Source organism: Bubalus kerabau, chromosome 5, assembly GCF_029407905.1.
Source record: "Bubalus kerabau isolate K-KA32 ecotype Philippines breed swamp buffalo chromosome 5, PCC_UOA_SB_1v2, whole genome shotgun sequence".
Classification (NCBI taxonomy): Eukaryota; Metazoa; Chordata; class Mammalia; order Artiodactyla; family Bovidae; genus Bubalus; species Bubalus kerabau.
The window spans coordinates 104011984-104036110 of record NC_073628.1 but is presented as its reverse complement, the minus strand read 5'-3'; the positions used below and the strand labels follow the sequence as shown (position 1 = coordinate 104036110).

General features: G+C 52.9%; 1 protein-coding gene across 8 annotated transcripts in view; it reads right to left on the bottom strand.

The window, feature by feature from the left end:
- Positions 1–24127, bottom strand: part of CEP104 (centrosomal protein 104) — a 40369-nt gene that overhangs the window by 2437 nt on the left and 13805 nt on the right. For 2 of the 8 annotated variants that reach the window (XM_055582456.1, XM_055582457.1), the window contains exons 3-22: positions 22456–22629; positions 21925–22063; positions 20758–20820; positions 20397–20473; positions 17596–17764; positions 17051–17206; positions 15996–16223; positions 14698–14895; positions 13861–14028; positions 13066–13239; positions 11289–11465; positions 9505–9711; positions 8956–9063; positions 6086–6122; positions 5807–5873; positions 4655–4763; positions 3159–3297; positions 2934–3001; positions 784–874; positions 67–134 (exon numbers count right to left, since the gene is read on the bottom strand). In XM_055582456.1, coding sequence (XP_055438431.1) covers positions 67–134; positions 784–874; positions 2934–3001; positions 3159–3297; positions 4655–4763; positions 5807–5873; positions 6086–6122; positions 8956–9063; positions 9505–9711; positions 11289–11465; positions 13066–13239; positions 13861–14028; positions 14698–14895; positions 15996–16223; positions 17051–17206; positions 17596–17764; positions 20397–20473; positions 20758–20820; positions 21925–22063; positions 22456–22629 — 2617 coding nt within the window. The remainder of the gene's footprint in view (positions 1–66; positions 135–783; positions 875–2933; positions 3002–3158; positions 3298–4654; positions 4764–5806; positions 5874–6085; positions 6123–8955; positions 9064–9504; positions 9712–11288; positions 11466–13065; positions 13240–13860; positions 14029–14697; positions 14896–15995; positions 16224–17050; positions 17207–17595; positions 17765–20396; positions 20474–20757; positions 20821–21924; positions 22064–22455; positions 22630–24127) is intronic. The other 6 variants (XM_055582461.1, XM_055582459.1, XM_055582460.1 and 3 more) reach the window with 6 other exon arrangements.

Here is a 24127-nt window from a genome sequence, read left to right as displayed (position 1 = left end):
CGGTGTGAGTGGCAGGTGTCACAGACACTGGGAGGAGCGGAGTACGAGGGGCCTGGACGCACCTACCAGGGGGTCAGCACCGTGCATGGCGGTCACCCAGCCCGCAGGTGGCAGGGCCACCCACGAGGACACACCTGTGATGGCAGAAGAGGAGGAAGAGCCAGAGGAGCCTGGCGCACACTTGGAAGGATCAAGCCATACACCTCGTTTTCAACTTCAAAGCCTCGGCTCCCAGATGAGAAACCAGAAGCTACGTGGCCAGGGCCCCACTTCCAGGCTGAGGCGGCTCCCCAGCATAGTAGTCCTCACTCATGGTCTGGGGCGTGGGAGGCACCTCGCATCAGTGGTACAGCCAGCCCATCTGCACTGAGCATGGCTCCTCAGGTTCTCATTGATCACGTGCCCCGAAAATAAAAGTCCAGTATCCAATACTCTTTCAGGTCAAGAATAACTTTCTGATGAAAAATACTAACTTTTCTGTAAGGCATTCTAAATCTGACATAAAGTAGCCAAAACTGATTTAGGAATCAGGTCGTGGCGCCATCTGTGGTCTGCTACTGCAGTTCCTGTTTCTGGACACTGGTGTGGGTGGTCTGGAGGGACACCAAGACTTGAGTGTGCCTGTGAACACCCGCAGTTTGGGTTGTCAACTCCCTGAGCACCACCACAGAGTCTGGGGGAAGCAGGGTCACAAGAGGGCCTTTAGCCAGAGCCTGTGCTGCAACATGACGACCCTGCCTGCCAGGGACCCAGGGGCGGGGCCAAGACCGCGCGGGCACTTACCCGGTGGCAGCACGGGCGTCCTGTGAAGCACATGCGTCCGGCGCAGGTTCATGGTGCAGCCGGCGGGGCCCATGAGGTGAGCCTTCCACGCCTGAAGTGAGAGGCACGCAGTGTGGCAACCAGGCCACCAGAGGGGCCACCAAGATGACCAAACCAGAGGCAGTTACTACACATGGCAGTCTCAGGGGGTTCCTGAGCTCTGGGTGTGTCCTGCCCTGAGCCCCTGAGCACGATGATCCCAGAGCACCCGTGACTTGTGAGCTTCTAAGATACTGGCCCGCACGTCACATGCCTCCTGACTCTTGCACGGCTGAGCACCACGTGCTGAGGCCGCTGTCACACATGTGCGATGATGCAGGGGGGAGGAGCTGAAGGAGGCCCTGCCACAAGGAAGCAGGGACCTCGGTCCTACAACCAGTAAGAAAAGGGTGCTGCCAGCGCCTGGAATGGGCCAGGAAACTCCTCCCCCAGTCGGGCCCACAGATGATAGTGTGGCCTGGCCGACACTGTAAGTGCAGCGCTTTGAGACCTCGAGCAGAGGACCCAGCCAGGCCGTGCCTGGACTTCTGACCCGCAGAAACTGTGACAGAATAACGGGTGTTCAAGCTTCTTGGCGGGTGGAGACTGGTTAAGAAAATATAGAGGAAACAGAGGGAAAAGGAGCATAGCTGCCGCTGCCTCACCACGTGGCCTGGGGCAGGTGCCGTCCCCTCCAGGCCGGGGTTGGAGTGGTGGCGGGGGCAAGAGGGGCGGAGGTCACTGCAGATGCCAGCACTGCTCAGAGCAGGGGGCCGGCTGGTCTCCACAAGGAGGGGGCTGGTCGCCTAAGAGTGGCAGCGCAAGGTGGCGACAACTAAGCCCAGAGCCACCTCACCTCTAGCTGAACAGGCACAGACGAAAAGTGCACACATTTGAGAGCTGCCTACATGTAAGGAAAAAATTAAGATAAGCCATTAAAAAACCCTTGTTCTGTAAGAGGAGGGATAGGGAGCAGGGGTAGGCTGGCAGCTTCTGCCTGGTCTTCTCTGAATTGGCCTCATTTTACAGATTTCAGAACCATCTAAGTACCTTATATAATTGCAGAGCTTGATTTTGAAAACTGCCAGGACCTGAACATAAACTGAGACAATGAGGCTGAATTGTTACCAGCCGGGGTACAGCAAGTGGAGTGACTCCAGTGCCCTGAGGCAGATGCTGGAGCCCACGTCTCCAGGGGGAAGAGAGGGACAAGAGGAGCTGGGGTGGCCAGCAGCGTCACCCTGCCCACGACGACTGGGGACCCTGGGGCCAAGAAGTGCCCACTGTGTGACGGTTGGATGGGCATCTCTGGGGGCTTTGGGAACTAATTCTCGGGAGGATGCAAAGAGACTCTGTCCTGAGATCCATGGGGTTAAAGCAACCCCTGCAGCTCAGACTCTGAATCAGCAATGTCAGTGTGAACTTTCATAGATTTATCTCGACGTTTTCCTGGCTCTGTCTGCAGAGAGGCTCAGAACGGTACTGGCCCGCAAGCACAGAACACCCGAGGGGGTCACGGAAGGTCATTTCCAGTGAAGGGAACCAGGAAGGGAAGGCTTGGTCGGAGCCAGGAGGCTCTGCGTCGCCAGGGCCCACTCATACTGCCAGGCGCTCATCTGCAGAGGCCCCACTGGCCAGAGGCTGGCTCATCCACACACCGCGAAGCACTGTGATGCCCACACAGCTGAACATATCCCATAGCCTAAAGCCGTGGGTTCACAATGATGCTAAGATCCAGACAAACAAATAAGCTACCGCCAGAAGATGCTGGGCACACAGCTAGTTATTCTGAAAACTAGCTGACAATGGAAAGGGAAGGACTAAGCCTTCAACTACCTCCCACACACAGCCAGACCCATGGCCAGGAGGGCAGAACCGCCTCCCTGAGAGCTCAGATGTTCTGGGGTGGGGGGCGCGGCATAGAAACCTGGAGACAGAGCTCCAGAACCACCTCTTCCCGACACCCTGTCTCTGCGCTGTAGCAGCCTCGATACCAACACTTGAGGTGCCTGGTTGCCACCCCCACTTCAGCCCCTCCCCCAGTCCCAGTCCCACACCAGCCCTTCCCCACACCAGTCCCCTCCCCCACACCAGTCCCTCGCCATGTCAGCCCCCTCCCCATCACCCCTCACCTCTTCTCCGGGGCTGAAGTTCTCATGGCACAGAGGACACCGGCTTGCCAACTTCTCTGATTTGGCGGCTGAATGAATTTGAATGAGACAAGGATTTCTGGTTACTCCTGTGGGTCGTCGATAGGGCACCAGTGGCACTGGCAGACGTGGGACCTGACCCCCAGCCCTGCAGCTGGGCCCCCGGGGATGACACAGTTTGGGGTCTTGAGGTCCGAGGGCACTCACGGTTACAGTCTCTGGTTTTGACGTGTCTGGGCAGCTCCTCCTTTGAAACAGCCTCGCTGCAGCGGTAACACCTCCCAAAGCCGTCCTTCTGGTCACACTCGGTCAGCAGGTGCTCCGTCAGGCTGGAAATCTCCACCACCTGCAGAAAGAGGACACGCCACGTGGCTAAGCGCAAGGTGGTGTGCTGTCCCGGCCCCTGCAAAAACGCTGCTTCCTGAGGCAGAGGCCTGCCTGTTACCTCTGTGGTCATTTAGGATACTTTGCTGAAGACCCCTTCCCTGCCCCTGTGCTTGTCACGTGACACCAGGAGCATCTAGAGGCCATGGCTGGGGCGGGGAGGGGATGTGAGGGTTCACCCCACAACCCTAACCCTAACCTGAACCTGAAGAGCTCAAGGGCTCTACGTGAGGCCTGGGGTTCCATCCTGGCTCCCGGCCGTTTCTAAGAATATGCTGGAAACACAGGAAGAAATCCTTTCGCCACTGGGACACCTTTGCCAGGAGCAGCTGATATGCACCTGAGAGCTTCACCCCACAGACTGGCGTACTGCTCAGGAGAGAGGGGCTCTCAGAGTGGGATCTGTCTTCCGCGCTCCCCTCTGCAAGCTGGAAAGCCTTGAGGACAGATAGGGGAGGGGTTCTCTCCTGCTTCTCCTCCTCTGTCTGAGCAGGGCCGGCTCCATCACAGGAGATGAACGATGGGGGTGGGGGAAGCCTGCCTGAACAGGATGTGAAAAGTGTTAGCCCTGAAAGGGACCAACAGGGAGGACAACATTAAAACAAAAAGCTCCTGCGTGTCAACAAAAACGCTGGACACAGCGGGCACCGCACATCCAAGTATGTCAGGGATGACTACACATCAGTGATGATGAGACAGCCAATTCAAGAGCCGGCGAGACACCGGAAATGCTTTGCAAAGAGGGGAGCAGCAGGCCAACAAGGGACGCGGCTCCCCCTCAGTTTCATCAGGAAAGCGAAATGGGGCACACGGTGGGTGGCACGGCTCTGCAGGGAGGGCTCACTGGACGTGGGCCCACTCCGTGACCCCATGAGGGCCCACGAGGTATGCACCCAGAAAGGTGCATCCACACGCACAGAAGATGTACACAAGAGAGGCTGCAGCAACACTCTTCCTCAGTCTCAACCCCACCACACGCAGGAGAAAGGATGGATAAACTACATTCAGACAATGGAATGCCATAAACAAACCCCAAATGCAGCACAGGATTCCACTTCTATAAAACTCAACAAGTAAGAAGCAGGAATGAGGACAGTGAGGAGTGGAGGGGTCTGTGGGGTATGTGTCCTGGTGGTGATTACTCTGAGGTATCTACTTTGTGCTAATTCAGGAGCTGAAACACCTACGGCTTGTATACACTTACACATGCGTTACACTTTAAAAACTAAGAAAAATCAATCCCAACTAAACAGAGTGATTTACATTCAATGATTTTCCCCACAGCTTTCCTCTGAAAACACTAAGGCTCTGTGCCTGACCTGTCTGCAGTGTTCGCATCTCGTCAGCATGAGGCAGTGCTTCCAGTAATGGAGGTCCAGGCCTTCTTCTGTGAAGGACTCGCTCCTCTCCCCACAAAAAATACACAAACTGAAACGAGACAGAAAGGTCAGAAGTGAGGCCCAGGTTTACGTTGGCCATCCCCACTCCCCAGGCTCGCAGGAGCTTCGTGACCTCCAGACCGCAGCCAGTAGCCATGGTCACGGTCCCGAGTAGGCTGCAGCTGGACCTGGAGGCAGGGCCACACCTCACCAGAGGGTCCTCAGGGAGGGCCGGATGGCTCCCTATTACAGATGTAAAAAAAGGCTTCACCATGTGGGCGTCTGAGATAAACTAGCTTAGGATCCCTCTGAATTCTGTCAGTGTCATCAAGTAGAAAGGATATTTTAAGTCACAAAAAAGAGTAGACTCTGTGTGTGTGTGTGTGTGTGTGTGCGTGCGCGCGTGCGCGTGCGCACACGCACGCACTCTGTAGCGTTTGACTCTGCAACCCCATGGACTGTAGCCTGCCAGGCTCCTCGATTCTCCAGGCAAGAATACTTGAGTGGCTTACCACTTCCTATTCCAGGGGATCTTCCTGACCCCGGGGATGAACCTGAGTCTCCTGCATTGCAGGCAAGCTCTTCATCACTGTACCACCAGGGAAGCCCTGAGTAGACCCAGACCTTTCTCTTAAATTCCTTGTAGATTTGTCTCGGCCACTGGACAGGAAAAAGCATTTTGCTCCTGTAAAATGAGCCTGACTATATTCAACACCCTGTGATAAACCATAATAGAACAGAATTTGAAAAACGATGTGCATACATGTATAACTGAGTCACTGTGCTATACAACACAATTCATACATTGTAATCAATGGTACTTCCATAAAACATCAAAAAAATTTTTTGAGTCTGTGACAGGCTTTTTGACAAATAGGCTGCTCACTTCTGTCGGGGAAGAGAGGGAAGGTTATCCTGACTCAGAGCTGATGCTGCCTGGTTTGGAGGCCTTTTCTGAGCTTCTGAAGTCACTGAAAAGAGCTGATCAGTTCGCGGAACCCTAATGAGCCGGGAGAATATTGAAAACTCACAGTGTTTTCATGGTTGGTCCCTCTAATCACCCCACAGTGGGTTAGAGGTGGCTCTACTCACTTGTCTAAATAGTGGTTATCTGGAATTTCTGGAGCGTTTGGTGGGGCCACTTTCCTTTCTTGAGTGTCTAAAGAAATTAGAAAGTGATTTAAGTAACTTTTTGTAGAAAACTACTTTCAAAGTTTTAGTAACCAGCCGGATATGAAATACAGTTTAAAAGTACAAGTTAGTAACAGGCAATGCTTTACACTTGGCTCTGCAGCGTCTGGGATGAAGATGTTTGCTGAATATACAGAGATGGTTTCAATGCAGAGTTTTCATGATGTACATTCTACGTACCCTGGTTCTTGGCCTTCATAGCTTCACTCTTTTTTTCCTAAAACACAAAGACAGAAGGCTCAGGTCAGGCGGCTGCAGTGCCTATGAGAGTCTATCCAGGATTTAGTGTGATCCTCAAGTGTGATCTCAGAGTCTGAGGCAGAATTTCCATCCGCAAACAACACATTTGTCTGAAAGAGTCGCCCACACTTGACCTTACACCATCTCCTTTGTCCTGCTCCCCTACGGGCCCTCCCTCGGGGCTCCTGCCCTGTCTCCATGGAAACCAGTCTTTGTCAAGGCCACTTAACTCTCCTCTGGGTCACCTGCTCACCACTGGTGTCCCCCGTGGGACATTCTGTGGGCTCCCAGTGGCACGTGGCTCCCCAGCCCACTCCTTTAGGCCCTTCTTAGTTGGGCTCCCAGGGTGCCCCCGACTCCTCTGGGACTCAGTCCACCCCGTCTGTCTGTACAGATCCTGAGGGTGCCCTTGTCCAGTTCCAGGCTGGACACCCACCTCTGTGCTCATGACCTGGATGTCTGTCCTGTCAGCTGGCCTCTCTGCTGCTCAGAACGTACTCAGGTCTCTGATGTCACGTGAACGTGACTTACCCAGACCAAACTCCTGCTCCCGCCCCCCGCCCTGTCCCCCCCCATGCCCGTGCCCTCGCAGCCTCTGGCGTGGAGCCCAGCACAGTCAGGAAACTCGGACACGTCACGCCTCCCTCCTCTCCCCATGTGGCCTGGCCCCAGCCCATCAGCCAGCCTGCAGGCTCTGCTTTCACACACCTGGATGCCTGCCCTTGTCACCACCTCAAGCACAGGGGCCAGAGGGACCCATCATGCCCTAGTAAGGGATTCACTTCTGCTCAAAAGTCCTGGTGGCTTCTGCGTCAGCCTCCAGGAGCTCCTCCCACTCTAGGCTTTCCTCTCGCACTGGCCAGTCTGCTCGACCTGAGCTGCTAGACCCGCCAGCCTGGGCTGCCCTGGCCCAGGGGAAGGGTGTCTCACGAGGGCTTGCAGTTTCGCTGGATAACAGGGATGAGCTGGTCCGCTATCCATGGCCTTAAGTGCACTGTTATAGACACTGTCTATTGTGATAGTAGAAAATCACAGTTTACATGACAGTAAGGAACTTCTCTCAAACTTCATTTCTGAACTCAAAAACCACATAAAAACACTATTTTGGGCTAGGGACAGACTTAATAGATTGATATTGAACTTGCAAATGGGGTTCACATGATTTATACACGTATCTAGAAATGGTAAACCTATAGATGGGTTCTAGGTAATGGTGGGTTAGTACATTTTGCAGGGAGAGAAATTATGCCAAAAGTGAAATTTTAGTTTTAAATTTTACCTTAATCTATGCTTTGAACAGATTAGAAAACTGATTAGTAATTTATATCTTTTCCCTAAAGCTCATGAGCAATCAGGCAATTTAAAAATATTCTGCCATTCTCAAAAGTTTTGGAGACAGCTGGTGGTGGTGGTGGTTACACAATGAGGTGAATATGCTTAAAGGCACAGAACTGTAACCTTAAAAATGGTAAATTTTATATATATTTTACAATAATAAAAACGAAAAAAAAGTGTCCTTCTCCTGTGAGACGCCATTAGCAGTCATCTCAGGACAAGGACAGGGGCCCATGCAGTGTGGTCCTGGGGCACCTCTGGAGCCCAGGAAGGGTGGGTGCACTGCGAGTGCTCAGCAAACACTGAAGGACACAGAGGAGCCAGTGAAGGTGCTCCGGGGGAGGCGGGGGATGGGCACCCTCGTGCCGTGACCACAGGGACACAGCCTGTGACCTCAGCAAGCCCCCACAGGCACTGTGACAGGGGCCACGGTGGCAAGATGGAAGGGGCGGAGCTCGGCCACCTCCAGCTCCTGACCTCGTGTGAGCACTTAGCTCTCTGCACGGTTTCTTCATCTGTATCATCGTGCTGGGAAAAAGCAGCAGCAGCCTGGCCTGCTCCAGGAGGCCTCAGGGGCTGCTGACTGTCCAGGAAGGTCCCTCATGGGCATGGGCCTCCTCCCTGTTCCCGCCAGGCGGCCGTGTTCCTGCTCTTTTCATGGATTCTGATGCACCAGCGTCACTGTCGCCCTCCGTCACAGGCACTTCGACACGCATTCTGCCATGCTTCCTTTCCTTTTCACCATTCTTAGCCGCTTATTATCCTTTTTTACAAAGTGGCGGTCAGAGCACTTCCCAGGAGACCCGCTGTGGACACAACTGGGGAGTCCTCAGCTGTGTAACCAGCTCAGATGCCCATGCCCTTGCTCTCTTACTGTCACCTGAAGGACGTAACCATGAAAGCCAGGGTGATGACACGCGTGTGTATGTGCTGCCGAAGCGAGCGCATGATGACATGCGTGTAAATCACAGAGGCAGGCCCTTCAGAAGGGACACGCTTCTATGGGACCAAATGCCGTCTGATTCCTTGTGCATGGGGACTAGGGCTTCCTGATGGGAACGTCTGCCTGAAACCTTCTGCTTCCTGCATAAGGAAGGCAGACATTCGAGTCAAGCTTATTTTCCTCCTTAGCCTCTGAAGGAGGTGAGGACCTGTGGGTGGGGGATCTGTCCTCGCCTGTCCCTACCCCCACCCCCTCCCCCAAGCTCCTGCAGGCCCAAGTGTCCTGTCTGCTCTAAACACAGCCAGGCCAGCAGTGCGCTTCACCCCCGACAGGAATGAAGAGCAGATGATTCAGCAGGGGATTCCTTTTATTTCCCCCTGAACTCACTGAAGAAACAGCAAAGAATAAAGATGTCTGTTTATAGAATCCCACGAAAAGCAGACCAAGCTCTCTGTTCATCTATGTAAGGAAATAACTGCTCACAGGATTTCAACTGAAAGCAGGAGGGGGAGAGACAGAGACTCCTGCTGACCTGGACTTCGGCCTGCATCTCCTTTAGGGCCGCCAACTGCCCTTGCAGAGCTCTGATTTCTTCTTTCTTTCGTTTTTCCGCTTCTTCAGCAGTGGCTCTTTTCTGTGCCTGGTATGGAAAGATTTTCCATTAGAAGCAATTTTTAGGGTAGCCTTCGGAACTGAGTGATAAGCTATAGCACATATGTCTCTTATACATTACAATCCTCGCTAAGACATTTGAATAATATACCTATGATTAAGAGAAAGATCCACCAGGTTCAGCTAATAAATGTTTACTGTTTTTACTGTTTTATTTTTAATTAAATATAAAATGCTTTACTTTATACTGGAGCCTAGCTGGTGAACATGTGCTAAATGTCTCCTATGGATAAACCTGAGGATGTCCTCACATGAGGCCACCATCACCCCTGTTCACAGACACAGTGGAGGAACCAGGACCAGTGTCTCCCGTGTCCATGCAGCTCCTTGAAACATGCGTCAGTTTACTCTGGCACCAGATTACTTCTTAAACATGGGATCAAATCATAACTTTGGGAAGTTAACTCACCCTCATCTCGGCATCTGTGGGTCTGCCATCTATTTTGGCAAACCCCTCAAAGATCGTTTTGTAGAGGACGTTCCTGCGGGTGGTGTTGTCGTCGGGCGGGAGGTACTCTAGGACGAGAGCCCGGTGCTGCGCGTACAGGTCCAGGATCATCCCCACGGCCGCCTCACGCACCTCTCGCACCCTGTGCTCCAGGGCCTGCACTGAAAACTGAGAAGAGGGCCGGGACGCGCTCTTGTGACTCAAGTTGTAAAACAGCCACGTTTAGTTTTTCTGGCGTAGAAGAAGTAGAGTGTTAAGTCGCTCAGTCACGTACGACTCTTTGCGACCCTATGGACTGTAGCCCACCAGGTTCCTCTGTGCATGGGATTCTCCAGGCAAGAATAGTGGAGTGAGTAGCCATGTAGCCATTTCCTTCTCCAGGGGATCTTCCCAACCCAGGGATTGGACCCAGGTCTCCCACATTGCAGACAGATTCTTTACCATCTGAGCCACCAAGAAAGCCCAAACATAGAGGCGATATAAACACTTTAAAAATAAAGACGACACTGCTCACAGAATTCCAGCTACTAAGATGCAGAGTTTCCCTCCCTTATTTTATACTGGAACTTGTGTATGCAATTATCGTTTTGCTCTTTCCTACTTCACGTAATAAATGGCAGTTTTAAAGTTATATCCTCCTGTAAACTAAGCATTACAAGGCGTGTCTGTTTCAGCTGTTTCTAAGAAACAGGACCACTGCACAAGCCCCCTTGGTAGTCTCTCCAGCTCCCTGCCCCTTCCACCTGCCCCTCTCCCTCCCGAGGCATCAGTCCCTGAAGCTGGAGGACATGCAACCCCCAGACATTCTCATTAGCTGCACAGCCTATGTGCCATGTGTGTGTACACAGGCTTTTGTTTGACATCATAAATGAGCTTCCCAGGTAGCTCAGTGGTAAAGAATCTATCTGCCAACACATGACACAAGAGATGCAGCTTTGATCTCTGGGTTGGGAAGATCCTTTGGAGGAGGAAATGGTAACTTGCTCCTATATTCTTACCTGGAGAGTCCCCATGGACAGAGGAGCCCAGTGGGCTATAGTCCACAGGGTCACAAAGAGTGGGACATGACTGAGCACACATGTACATAAATGGCTCACTGTGCTTATCATTCTGACACTTTATTTCTTATTCAATGTTTCTTTTTCAGGATCTGTGTGTGACCTTGAAGTAGATAAAGGATCTGATCCATCCATCCTAAGTGCTTTAGGATCACACGAACCTATCACAACATACCAACGTTCCCATATATAATGGCCTTTCAGGCATCGGTCTCTCACTGGCTGGGCTTCTTCACTTCCTGTCTCCACCGGCACAGCCAGGTTTTACCCTGAACCTTGTCATCCTCAAACCCCATAAGAACCTTGAGATGTTCTGACCGCAAGGAACCCGCCACCCCCTACCTGGGATGGTGACCTCCCACCTCCCCAGCCCACTCATCTGTGCTCCCTCCCATCTGTCACCTCCCACGAGGTCCTCCTGCCCTGGGGGGTGGGTCCATCACTGAGTCACCCCGGCATTCCTGCCCACTCTTAAATCTGGGGTCCCCTTCCTGTTCTGTGTTCACCAGGCGAAGCAGAAGGTGCTGCAGGCTCCAGCACCCACATGTGTCAGAGGAAGCAGGGACGTTCTGAAATCATGCCTCTCCACCCCACCCCCCACTGATCTGCAGCTAGCACTCCCCAGACACCCACGTGCTGCAGCCACCAGCTTGGGCCTGGCTGTGGCGGCCACCCCAAGGCGCTCACCCGCATCACACTGTCCACGGTGAAGCCCGCACCCTCTGTGCCCAGGTCCCGCAGCAGTCGCGCTAGCAGTGCCATCTGGCTCATGGCCAGGTGAGTTGAGGAGCTGGCTTTCAGTGGCTGGACCAGGTACGATGGGATGACCTGGAGAGACTTCACTTCCTTAAACAAGGCTATCTCCTAGAGAGACCAACAGCATCTGCTAAGTTTTACTGGAAAATGAGAGGGGCAACTGATTGCTAGTCGCAAAGTAAACACTGAGGGAAAAAATGGGAAATAAAAAATGACAGTGACAGATGACAGTAAAGTCATTTGTCTGTAAGCGCCTATTTCTTTTTAAGATATGATAACAATTAAGAACAAAACCCTGAATCATCAGAAATAAGAACCATGATCACTTAGAGATGAATTCAAGCTTTACAGAAAGTGTGATTAAAACCTTAGTTTTTCTTCTCAGGATCTCACAACCTTAAGAAAAAGATTTTCTAATTTCTAAAATTCTAAAAGAAATTAAGTCTTGCTGTAAGAACCTCCATTTCAGTATTTTTAAACTTTAGCCAAGAGTGTAACAGGCACATACTCAGATGGACTGATCCCTGATGGGTTGAGATGAAAGAGGGTAAGTGCCTCCACACGCTCTACTGTCTCCACACAAGTATTTCTATAATTAAGATATTCATCACTTAACTAGCCAGATGCAAGGAAAGAAAAAATGATAAAATATTAAAGGAAAAGACTGAAGAAATGATAAAATAGTGATGAAACATGAGCTGTAACAGACAGAAGTCTGTTTTTAGCAGGTCTGTGGCCACACCACCCAAACACCTTCTCATTCTGGCAGCACCGTTGGCTCTGCCTCTGGGCCCATGAGTGGCTGGAAACCAATGGGAAGGAGGAGGGAGGGGAGCCCCCAAGAGCAGCAGGGACATTGACCTCCCTGGGAGACACAGATGCCGCGCACAAGAGGACGCACATGGCAACATGGTGTAGGCCGTTGGAAGCTGGTGCAGTATGGGAACGCCCGCACACAGAGGACGCTCAGCACCACTGCCGTCCCGGAGGTGAACGTGGCATGGAAACAATTAGGGGCACGTTCAATACATCCTTTGAAAGAGTTCCCCCAAATAACGCCACTCACTCATTTTCCCTGAACGTTTTAGTTCGTTAAATAAAACAAGATGGGTGGTTCTTCCTGGCGGAGAAACTATGGAAGTTTTGGCTTCCTTCCCTAGAAAGCCGGCCTGCTCATGGCACTGGGTTCACGTTTGGAGGAGCTCACAGACACCCTGTACCTTAACCCGAGGTCTCCTGGCCCAGATGGATTCCTGACAAGAGAGCAAAGCACACTCCTGTGCTGCCTGGCTCAGCGTGGGCCCCAGACTCCCAGCTGCTCACGTCCGCCTTGGCTACCCCAGTGCCCAGGCGAGAGGAGGCATGTTGGTGGAAAGAATAAAGACACTTCATCAAGACTGTGACCTGTTTAGTATTATTTTTAACTCCACTTTTTTATTCTGGTCTGGCTCTCCATATATTTTTATTTATTAAAATTAAAAGCCTATGCTAAATAAGAGAAACAAAGAAAAACGGTACACTGTAGCCATGTTTAAGGCAGCATTTCACTGGGTCAGAGGAGAAGGAAGTTATGATGGTGAATCACACGGCATAACCTATGACTGGCTCGAACAGATGGGGCCTTGTAAGGTACTATACTAAGAAAGCCAAGTATCTCCGGTTATGTGTTTATTATTGATGGCTTCAAACATCCTGGGGAAATCTGTACCTGAATAAAATTAGAAGCCATAAGCCGGAGGCGAGCAGAAGAGTCTCCAGTTCTCGTGAGCAAGACAGGAATCGTCCTCTCCACACAGTGAGCCGTTTCAAGCCTGCCCAGTTTGTGTTTAGGAATATACTGTGTAATTATCATTTTCAGCAGCTTCAAAGATGCCTGAAAGACCTACGAAAAAAGTGATAAACATGGATAAGCCACTCAACTCAATTCCACTAAAAAGAAACATGAAATTTACTTTCAGTAATCAACAGGAATGTTACGCTGAAAACTACACGCTGTCTGAAGGACTGAAAATGGCCACTGCCAACTGCTGTGCACACAGTTCCCTGCACACGGAGGGCACGGGCTCATCTGTGTGTGATGAGGTCTCCGACACCGCCCCTTGAGACCGAGGGTCTGACGTTTCTGCTGAACTGCATAAGGTACTGTGTGAGTGCAGACGATGGTGTAACTGGGGATATTCATTCTTACGGCCCTTTCAGAGTTAGGAAAGTTCACCGGTAACTCCAAGCTCCTCAGGTGTCGGGAAGATCAAACGTGAACCTAGCGTGAACAGTACGGCGGCCAGGCCTCTGCGCACACAGGGCCAGAGGGCACGGCCCATGGGAACAGAGCCCAGGCTCCTCGGTGACCGGGTTTCTTACTCAAGGTCTTCATCCCTAGTGACCTTGTGCTTGGTGATGACAGTGAGGGGACCAGGCTGCTTCCCGGGCCACCCTGACCTCCAGGGGATGGCCCGGCAGCTCTCGGCAGACATGGGGGCCCCTGTGGGGTGGCGGGACTCACTGGGGTCACGATGTCACGGATGGCTCTCCTGACGAGGAAGACGGCGGCCCTCAGCGTGCTCTTCAGGTCCTCTTTCGGGGTCCCCACGGGCGTGTCCGTCAGCTGCTTATGCAGGGTGAGGAGCGCGTCTTCCCGGTGCGACCACGTCTTGGAGTAGGCTCCGGCCACCTGGGAGGGCGGGGGCGGCCTTCAGGGTGGGCGGTCGGCCCAGTCCCCACCCCAGCACCCCTGGCTTTGGTTTGTGTCAACAAGACACAGCTTTTCTAAACACAGGACCTCCACCCTCTGGGTACATGGGTTTGGAGAAATACTGCTCCTAGCACGGAAAGTTTTAAGTCTGTGTCCATTAAAACACGGACAGTATTAAAAGCTCCAACAGGAGAACTTTTCGAGGCTAATGACGCTCTGATATTTTCTTTGCTCTGCTGTCCTCGACCCTGGAGCCAGCAGTGCTCCGGGCGGGAGCTGGGTCTGGGCCCCAGACCTGTGAGCACCACAAGGAAAGGCCCTGGTTGGGATGTCCCTGGTGGTCCAGTGGTTAAAAGTCCACCTCTCAGTGCAGAGGATGCAGGTTCAATCTCTGGCTGGGGAGCTAGGATCCTCCATGCTGTAGTGCATGGGCAAATAATTAAAACAGAAAAATAAATAGAAAGAAAGGCCAGGCTCAAAGGGACGCCATCAGGAGACCTGAAATCCTAGCTGATGCTCGTGCTCTCCCACGTGATGACTGATCATCAGGACGTTCCCACTGGACAGTGAGGACAAGGGTGGGACCGGCAGAGGACCAGGAGCCCTGTGGAGCCGCCCACCCCACCTGCCGTTGGCCTCTTTCCTTACCAGGGCCTCTCCTAGCACGTCCACAGCAGAGCTGGCTTCCCGCAAGGCCTTCTCCGTCAGGGGCTCTGGCTCGCCTGCAGTGTCCGCCCTGCGAGCCTCGTCGCTGAGCACATCTCTCCTCTCTGCCTCGGAGACCGCCGCCCCGAGCTGCTTGCGGGTCACGGGGAGAGGCCGTTCATCGTAGGGCAGGGAATCGGGCTGTGGGAGGACAGGGCGGCTACAGGGCCTGGCGTGGGGTCCCCCCTCGCCTGCTGATCCCCATCTACACCCATAGGCTGACTACCTGGGACATGTCTGGTCTGAACGATGGTATTTTGCTGAAGTATCAGTCTCATCAGGTTAGAATAATTTATGAATTGGATGTAACTGAAAAAATCAGACAGGAGTTTCTATTCCCTTCTAAGCTTGTTACAGACCTAATCAACAAGCTATCTAGATTCTGCCACAATTACTGCTCACCACTAGAGATTTCAACAGCCAAAAGACCACTAGAGTAAAACTTATTACATTCTTCTGGAAAGACCTCTGGTATTTTCTCAGTTCGCTAGTTTACTTGTAACTATCAAGCCTCCTCTGAACGCATCCCTTGTCCAGCAGCTCTGCACTAACGCAGGTGGCGGAAGCCCTGGGTCCTTCTGTCACTCCTTCCAGCGCCTGCAAACCTGTGGCCCTCAGCAGAGGCCTCCTGTGGCCTGTCCTCAGTGACACACATGAGCACTGAGGCTGCCAGGTGATGAGGCCGGTCTAACCAGGGTAAACCTGGGGCCTGGGGATGGGCTCAGGGTGGGACAGATGCTGCCCACCCTCCCCCACCTCCCCAATGGCAAGATGTCCAGACTGGAAGCTGAGGCCCCTGGGACAGGTCCAGCCCACTGAGAGGGCATCCGGAACCAAGAAAGCGGACCCGCAAGATAGGAGTCAAACCTACCCTGAAACCCATGTGGACTCTTAGACTCCCAGTTATAAACACCAGTAGCCCATTGGAAACAGGCTTTCTGCCATCTGCCACACAGGCAGCTCTAACAGGGACGGCCTCGTACATGACTTGTCCTGAGGTCCCGTCAGGGTGGGAACCTCACTCATTCCCAGAAACACCCTCTCCCACACTGCAACACGTCTTTGCAAAGAGAGCAGCAGAGGCTCAGAGGAGGCAGTCTCAGTCACTGGCGGTGTTCCTGAATGCAGGGCGGGGAAGGAGGCCCCCTGCTTTTGTTCTCTGATACACTCGTTCCCCAGGAAAGCCCCCACAAGACACAGGGCCTCCATGTCTGCCCACGGCGGGAACCTGAGTTACCTACGTGGGTCTTGGGAGGGGGGTCAGTGGCGGGAGGTGGCCGGTCCACTGTGGGACGCTGAGGAGACACGTCCAGGCAGTGTGATGAAGGCTTCTCCTGAAGAAAAGGGTCCGCAAGCCGGTTTTCTGTCACCCTTTCCTCTGGCTGTGGCAGGGAGCGCATGGGCGGCTGGTGGTGGGGGCTGCTGGGACAGGCCAGGGGCTGCAGGGGCAGGTCGAGAGGCCTTCTCATCTGGGGGAAAACGGGCCGTTCAGCTCCCAGTGTCCCCGCCGCACAGACCCCACCTCGTTCCCCAGGGGAGCACTGGCTTGGGAAGACACAGGTGGAAGCTGCACTAATAAGGCCACGTCACGGCCCCTGACTGCCTGATGTTACTGTGTGGACCACTCAGGGGACGCTGTACCAAAACAGGGTGGCTGCTCACAGAGTGGGCGCTGCAGCGTGGAGGCTGCAGGTGGGCGGAAGCACCTGGGCTGGACCCACACGGCCGGTGCTGGTCCCTGTGTGTCTGCAGAGCAGGCTACTTCATGTCATTCTAACAAGTGCGGTGGACTCAGCTGTGGTCGTGTGCTGGGCTGGCGGAAAGTGCTTTAGGCAGACGACCACATCTCAGGTTCCTTGTTCTCACCGCCATGGAAACAATGGGGAAACTGAGTCCCAGGGAGGATGAGGAATGAGTTTGAGACCACAGAGTGGGGCGGGTAGAGTGGGGCCAGGAGCCAGCAGTGACAGCTAGAGCCTGCACTCCCCATGCTATCCCCTGAGCACCAGGCCTGTCTCCTGGCCTGGAACATGGGTCTGGACATGGGACCCTCCCCTATTGGCCCGAGCTGTCAGGGGCCCCTGTCCCTGTGCTTCCCAGGACCACATGGGTGGGGCTGCCACCAGGAGACACAGCCATCTGCTGGGAGGCTTCCCCGCTGACCTGCCGCATGTCCACCATTGGAGTCCTCCCGCAGGAGCCTGTGAAGGCTGAGCCCCTGACGCCCACCCGTGTGGATTCGGAGAATAGCTCTCCCGGCCCCCCAACTCCGGGTCCTGCTGCAGGCCCCACCCACCAGCTCGGCGTCCACCAGCTCGTGCAGCTGCAGCTGCTCATACACGCGGCTGCGGAATCGCTCCATCTGCTGCTTCTTCTCCTTGGCCAGGTCGTAGTCTTCCTTCTCCACGGCACAACGCTTCTCCACCTCGTACCTGCCCAGGCGCTCCCCTACCTGGAGCACACAGCGTCAGCTCTCGTTTCACAGACTTGCGCCCAGTGCAGAGACCGTTTCAAAGTTAACGGTTCGAGGACGGTGTGGGCGACCAGCCTCATGTCCGGGAGACGGGGGAATGACACAGGGAGTGGAGGGGACTGGCCACGGTCGCCTGCAAGCTCACAGCGGTTTAAGCATCTCAGCTTCCTGCTGCCTTAGATGGCATGCGGCCCTGAGGAGGGCTCTGCAGGACTACATGCTCGTGGTCTCTCTCACTGGCTTACACCCCTGAATCCACGCTAACCCTGTGGCCTTCTGAGGCCTGGCCCTTCTCTGGGCAGGCGCCAGGGTAATCAGACACAAAGCCTATCGCGGGTGGCAGAGGAGCTGTTTCCCAGAGGCAGTACCTTCTGCAAGTCAGCAATGGCTTGTTTCAGCTTCTTGGCGTAGTCATAGCGCTCCTTCTGCACGGCCTCACGCTTCCGTTCGTCTAACCGGCGGATGATCTGTGCCACTTCTGGGTCCTGGTACATGTCAAAGGCTAAGTCGTCTAGTGGAGAGATATAATCAGACTTCCTACAGGAAAGAATAGAGTATTTTAGAGCTAGTTTTAATCTACGTGATACTGCAGGGGAGGTGCTCTCCACACACTCAGGGCTAAAGATGGGAGATGCCTGCCCCTATGGCATTTCCTGCCAACAAACCTCATTCACTCACTCTCTCATCTATCACCCACTCATTCATTCTCATTCACTCACTCGTTCACATTTGCTCATGCACTTACTCACTCACTCCCTCATCCACTCGTTCATTCTCATTCACTCACTCAGTCACTCACTCATTTACTCAGCTCTTTCCCCACTCATTCACTCTCTCACTCATGCACTCATTCATATTCACTCCTTTCATTCACTCATTCACATTCACTCTCATTCATTCACTCACTCACTCATTCAACAGATATCTCAAATGCAGACTGTGCCCAGCTCTGCTCTGGGTGCTGGGACATGACAGTGCACGAGAATCAGCTCCTGAATCATTTGGAGCCTTGGGAAACCAACATCAGAGCCGGCCACGACTAGGCCCTGGCCCTGCAGAGGCTGACGTGGGGGCTCAGGCTGAGCCCAGGCTTCCATTTCATGCCGCAGTAACAGCGACAAGCGTTCCAGATGCTACCACTGGGCTTGGACTTCAGGGTGTCCAACGGTACACCACCATCCAGTTCTGCAGATCAGAAAGATCCTTCCTGGAATAAATGACCCAAATGTGATCTAAATGACTGGTTTCTCATGAACTCTGACCTCCATTCCTTCCTCCTAGTTCTATAACAGGACAGCAGCTCCTGGGCCTGATGTCTAGAACCATGACACCGATCTAACTCAACAGAAGAGTTGGGGATGTGGTTCAGAACCTCCCCATCTGCGGAATCAGACGTCAACACTTCCTGTTAACTTTGGCTCGGGGGTCCTTATACGCTGGGAAACTTATTAAAGATATTATCTATCATAAGTTTAGCTGATTAATGATAAATTCAACAGGACAGGACCACGTCCCCTTTCAAAATCATCCTACTTCTGCATGCCTTGACTCAGGTACTGGTGGGCACAGCAGCAGGCACGGTGGCCGTGGCACCTCTGTTAACCTCAGTGAGGACTGACCAGCAGAATGTCTCCATGTGCCCAAGGTCACAGTGACTATTTTTACCTAAATACACACCATATTCTCAAATCTAACTTGCTCTGCCCTGAAGTTCCAGAGATGAAACCAACACTTCATTCCACCATAGAACCCTACAAAGGTTGAGATGATGTTGGAACACCCGTCAGCAGTGCCCACCACCCACAATGCCCCAGCGGTGCCTGTGGACTCAGCCTCAGGTGCGGCCCGTGACCTGTCAAGACCTCACTTCACCTTCAGGAAAACCCTGGGTGGGGGTGCAGCAGGACAGGAAGCTGCAGTCTGCTGTCCCCCGTGGCTAACTTGAAGAAGAACTGCTTTAAACAGAAGTCACCGTTCCCCAGAGGGCTTTTATCAGAGATACTGAGCCATCAGTGAGCTTGGTCATCTCTGCTCACGAGGGCAGAGCCACAGGTGGTGCCACCATGATGCTGAAGGAAGCGGGGACGGCACCTGCTGTCAGTGCCCGCCTCCCCCAGGTGCTCCTCATGCCAACCTGACAAGGGGAGGCATCCACGTGGCTTGTGTAGGTGGGATGGCTCACCCTGCACTGTGCCTTCTTACACACTGAACTGTAAGCGTGGCCTCCACTCCAAGGCACCACGCACACCACCACCTGAGGCGACCCCTGGTCCGCCTCTCACTCGGGCTGCGGGGACCATGAAACCCAGGCCTGTAGGGGCTGGGGAGCTCTGTGGGGACGGGTTCACTGTCTGCCGGGAGCATGACTGGTATCGCCATGGCTCTGAGAGACAGGCTGGAGAATCGACCCCACATCTGATGCAAACAGAAGAGCCGGCTGTTCTGACCACGTGCCCGTGAGCATGGAGTGACACACACCACAGGTCACGGGCAAACACCATCTACTAACATCGAGGCATCTTATCTTTTCTAAGCATTTTATCCTTTCACTCTTGGGGAGCTGCTGTCAGAAATGGGGCCCTGGGTGTCATTTTGAATTCCTCTTTCCTTAGGCTGGGTGCTGTTAGGCAGGGTGCTGAGGACTTGGTCCCAGAGAGGTGCTGGGACACAGGGAGGAAAGAGCTGTACCCTCAGCTCTGCCCTCCAAGCCTGACCTGCTAAAGAGGCAGCAGGATGGCTAAGTCTGCACAACTGTGTGCATGCAGAGCGTGAAGAGGCGCTCGGGAGAACCTGGAGACGGGCAGGTCTCACTCCCGTAAGGACTGAAGCTCTGAGCAGAGGGAGGATGAAGCTCAGTAACTGACAATCTTGGTCAATTGTTCCATCTATGAATTTACCTGCGCCACTAAAACATCAAAGGATGGCTGATGGCTCTTTTGTTTGGTGATACTGAACCACACAGGAAATGAAGTCCTCTCTGAAGGGTGCTGAATGAAATGTGCTTAAACAGAAGGGTGACCTTAATCTGCAGTGTATTTACAACAATCCCATCAATGGCTTATTCAGCTCCAGACTGCACTTTGGGTCCCCCGAGTCCAGGGTCCTTTAGAGCTGGCTTCCAGGGAGGAAGTCCCAGAAGTTTATGGCCTGGGGCGGGCGGGGGTCTTACCCAGAGCAAGTTCCTTCAAGAGCTGGGTCCTCGGCATTGTGCCCCAGGTAGTGATCAATCAGCTTCTCTCTGGAGGTCTGTGGGGGAAGTTCCGCTTAGTATCTCAGAGGAAAAGGAACAACATAAAACAAAGAGATGATATGATATGAAGGGGCTTCGGTGATCCCGTTTGCTGGAGGGACAACTAAACTTCTCGAGCAAAGGAAAGTTTAAAACTACAGCTGCTGAAAAATCACCTGCGAGCTGGTCACCAGACACTTCTGTGAAAATTTATAGGATGACACTTTGGTGACAAAAATGAATGACCCCTCCTTGTTAGAAATAAATGTCTCTCTTTAGGAATGAAACTTCCCAGACTTACAATATTGCTTTCATCGCCAAAGTCTGCAGGGTCTCCAATGATATTTACTGCAACCAAAGCAACCTAAGAGAGAATTCACCAACAGAAATTAAGTATAAATGTTAGACAGGACTTAACCCCTTTATAACACTCTGATTCATCCTGTCATCAAATGGGATGATGTACATCTAAATGCACTAATTGCAAAATCTCATGCTAATATAGAATTATTAATGATTTTCAAATTACATAATATTCTAATGTTGAACCAAGTAGCTATTTTAATGTTTGAAGGATGTTAAAACAGTAACAAAGTTTTAATGCAGCCTTATATTGAAACATCCACCTGAGTTAAGAATGGGATCATATCTCCCTGATGGTGGTAAGTTAGACAATGAATGAAAATCGACATTAACGCAGCTCAGTTTGTCCGAGGCAGTGATTCTCCCATGACATGCCCCTGCCCTCGAGAATCACTGAGGCTGAGCTAAAACCCAAGGAACTCCTGGTGAACAAGGAGAGGAAATGGAGGAAAGAGACGGTTCAGAACTCTGCTGTCATGCATGGACAAGGCACCTGACTTTGTCTCAGACCCTCCTCCAGCTCACCTGCTCAGCATAAACTCTGACTGGCTGGAACACTTGCATGCCTCTGGAAGGGGCAAGGAGTGTTATAAATATTTGCTTCAATTAAAAAGACTGCTCTGATGCCTCTGATTTCCACTGTGTTAATCATGCCAAAGCAACAGAAAGGGAACCAGAGAGATTCTGGACTGCATGCCACATGAAGTCACCTTCCCAATTTCCATCAGGGGATTTACCTTACAAAAGTCTACCTAGAACAGTGTTGTCCAATAGAAATATGATGCCACATAGATAATTTTAAGTTTTCTAGTTGGCAGAGTAAAACAAAGTTTAAAAGAAACAGATAAAATTGATTGTAACAATATATTTAAACTTAATACATCCAAAATGTCTCATCTTGTTACTGAGTCTGGGTGACACACACAGCCCATGCCCGTGGACCAGTCACGCCCCCAGCATACACGGCCACATGTGACTGGTGGCCCTGAATCGGAGGAACAGCTCCAGAGAGCCTAGCGCTGCCCCACAGACAGCACCCTGAAGGAAGAGTCCAGGTTCTTCTATGAGGGGAGACACCACTGAGGGGCAGGCCCATGCGTCTCACCTGGTTATACACATTGTACTTGTTGACGTGGTTTTGGTGAAAGATGAGCTTCAGAAACTGCCCCACTGCGTCCACATACACCGACTTCAGTTCCCGGGCTTTGCAGCCTGTCTTCTCATTGTCACAGAGAGACACGTAGCTGGAAGAAAGAACACACCTGTGGAACCACGTCGGTGCAGAAACGCGCTGCCCTCGGCTCCCAGTGAACTCCACAGGTTCCAAGGAAAGTTAGGCTTGGAATGAAAGAAAAAAAAACAAACCCTGGGCAAAGTCCAGAAGTCAAACTCTAAACAGTGTTCTCCAGACAAGTTCTGCATCTGAAAAGCAGCCTGAACACGACCGATCAGCGGGAACGCCGCTCAGTGAACATGCTTGGCACGCGGCAGGTGTGCACAAGCTGTGAGATCCGGACCCGCACGTGAGGGCGTGAGCAAGCACCACGGCAAGGGGGATGCCGCAGTGTTTACCCACCTTGAGGCAGAATTGTTCAGGCTAGACATCCCCACCATACACGCTAAATTCCACCCTTACCCAAGCCTCCGGAACCGCTCTGCTTGATACGGGGTGAAGTACTCGGGCAGGCTCTCACTGATGTAGAACTCAACTTTGCTGGGGATCATGTACTGATGTGCGAGCAGCTGCAGCTTCCTTATTTGACAACGCTCCACCATCTGAAGAACAATTTCTTGTGGGAACTGGCAAAACCTGAAAGCAAGCACAGTCCTGTTTTCCTGCAGGATCACCATGGAGGGTTTCAGGCGGTCCCCAGCCACACGTCCAGGTAATGGGGCAGCTCTGTGGGTTCTGACGCTGCAGGGGCCCCGGTCCTGGCCCCCTCAAAGCCTTCCAGTCACAGCTGGAACTCAGAGTGGGGTCTGCCAGGCCCCCAGAGCGAATCAAACTTGGAGCGGCTAGTTTGTGGTTTGAAATGAAACCCAAAGTTTATCATGAGATAAACACACGAGATAAACAAGAGGCTGTCCAAGTGAGCCAGAGGATTTCCCGCTGGAACCCACACACTTGAGGAAACCCCTCGCTTTATAGAGTCCTGAGTGGAGTGAGCAATGAGCAATATGTCCTGAGTGCCTCTCACACTTGTTTCAGCAGCCTGGAGGAGAAGCCTACGGTTGACCCCACTGGAGCGTCAGTTTTGCTCAGAAGGCACACAGCCGTCAGAAACCTCAATGCGCAGTCCACGGTCATGACCAGGGAGACAACACAAGGCTTTGACAGTGGGTGGGGCGTGTGCTGAGCAGGCCAGGCTGGGTGTGCCCGGCAGCAGGTGTCCAGGGGCTACTGGAGCTGGGGAAGTCCTGAGGATGGGGCAGTAGGCAGGGCCCCTCCAGCACACGTCACGATGCCTGAGAGCGCAGCGGTGACCTGGCGGCTGGCCCGCGTGGCCCTCTCCTGCCTCTCCTCCCAGCTGCCTCACTACACCCCTCCAGACAGCTACACACACACGTCAGACAGCCCAGGGAGCCTCCTGTGACCCATCCCTGCTCTCCCAGCCCCATCTCATTTCTTAGCTTCCCCCTCAGCCAACATCACAGGTCACCACTGACCTCCACAAGGCCGAGTACGACATGCACCTGCCAGTCCTGACCTGGCCCTTCCTGCCCTGTTTATGCCCTGGGTAGGGTTCCAGGCTCCTTTCCCTATGCAGACTCACCATGCGTGGGGCATACCCCCAACCCCATGGCTTTGAAAACCTCCCCTCGGGGAGGAACCCCAAGCACACACCACCCTGAGCCTGAACTTGCACACCTCACAGGTGACCTGACACTGCACACAGGCATCCGAGAGGCGTGAGACACCACACAGACGAACACGCTCCCCGCCCAGCCGGCCAGCCTCCTGCCCATCCTGACAGAAGGAGCGCACAGGGAGGAATGCTAGGCTGAGCAGACGGGGCTCTGGGCACTTCTGTGTTTGACTGAGAAAGTGGGGCCAGTGACGACAGACAGAACACTCTTATTCTGGGGGTGAGATCCCTGGGGTTTCCTAATACTGAGTTTTCAAAATTGCCACTGTTGTTAAAAGAGACACATGTGGGGCAGGTCAGCCAGGAAATGGGGAACCTAGCAACTCCAGCTTCGAATACCCTTTGGCCAAGGCTGCTGTAGACATTTACGATGTTTACTGTTTCTCAATGCAGGGCACAGACACTGTAATTGGTGGTGAGACCATTCTAGACATAGGGATG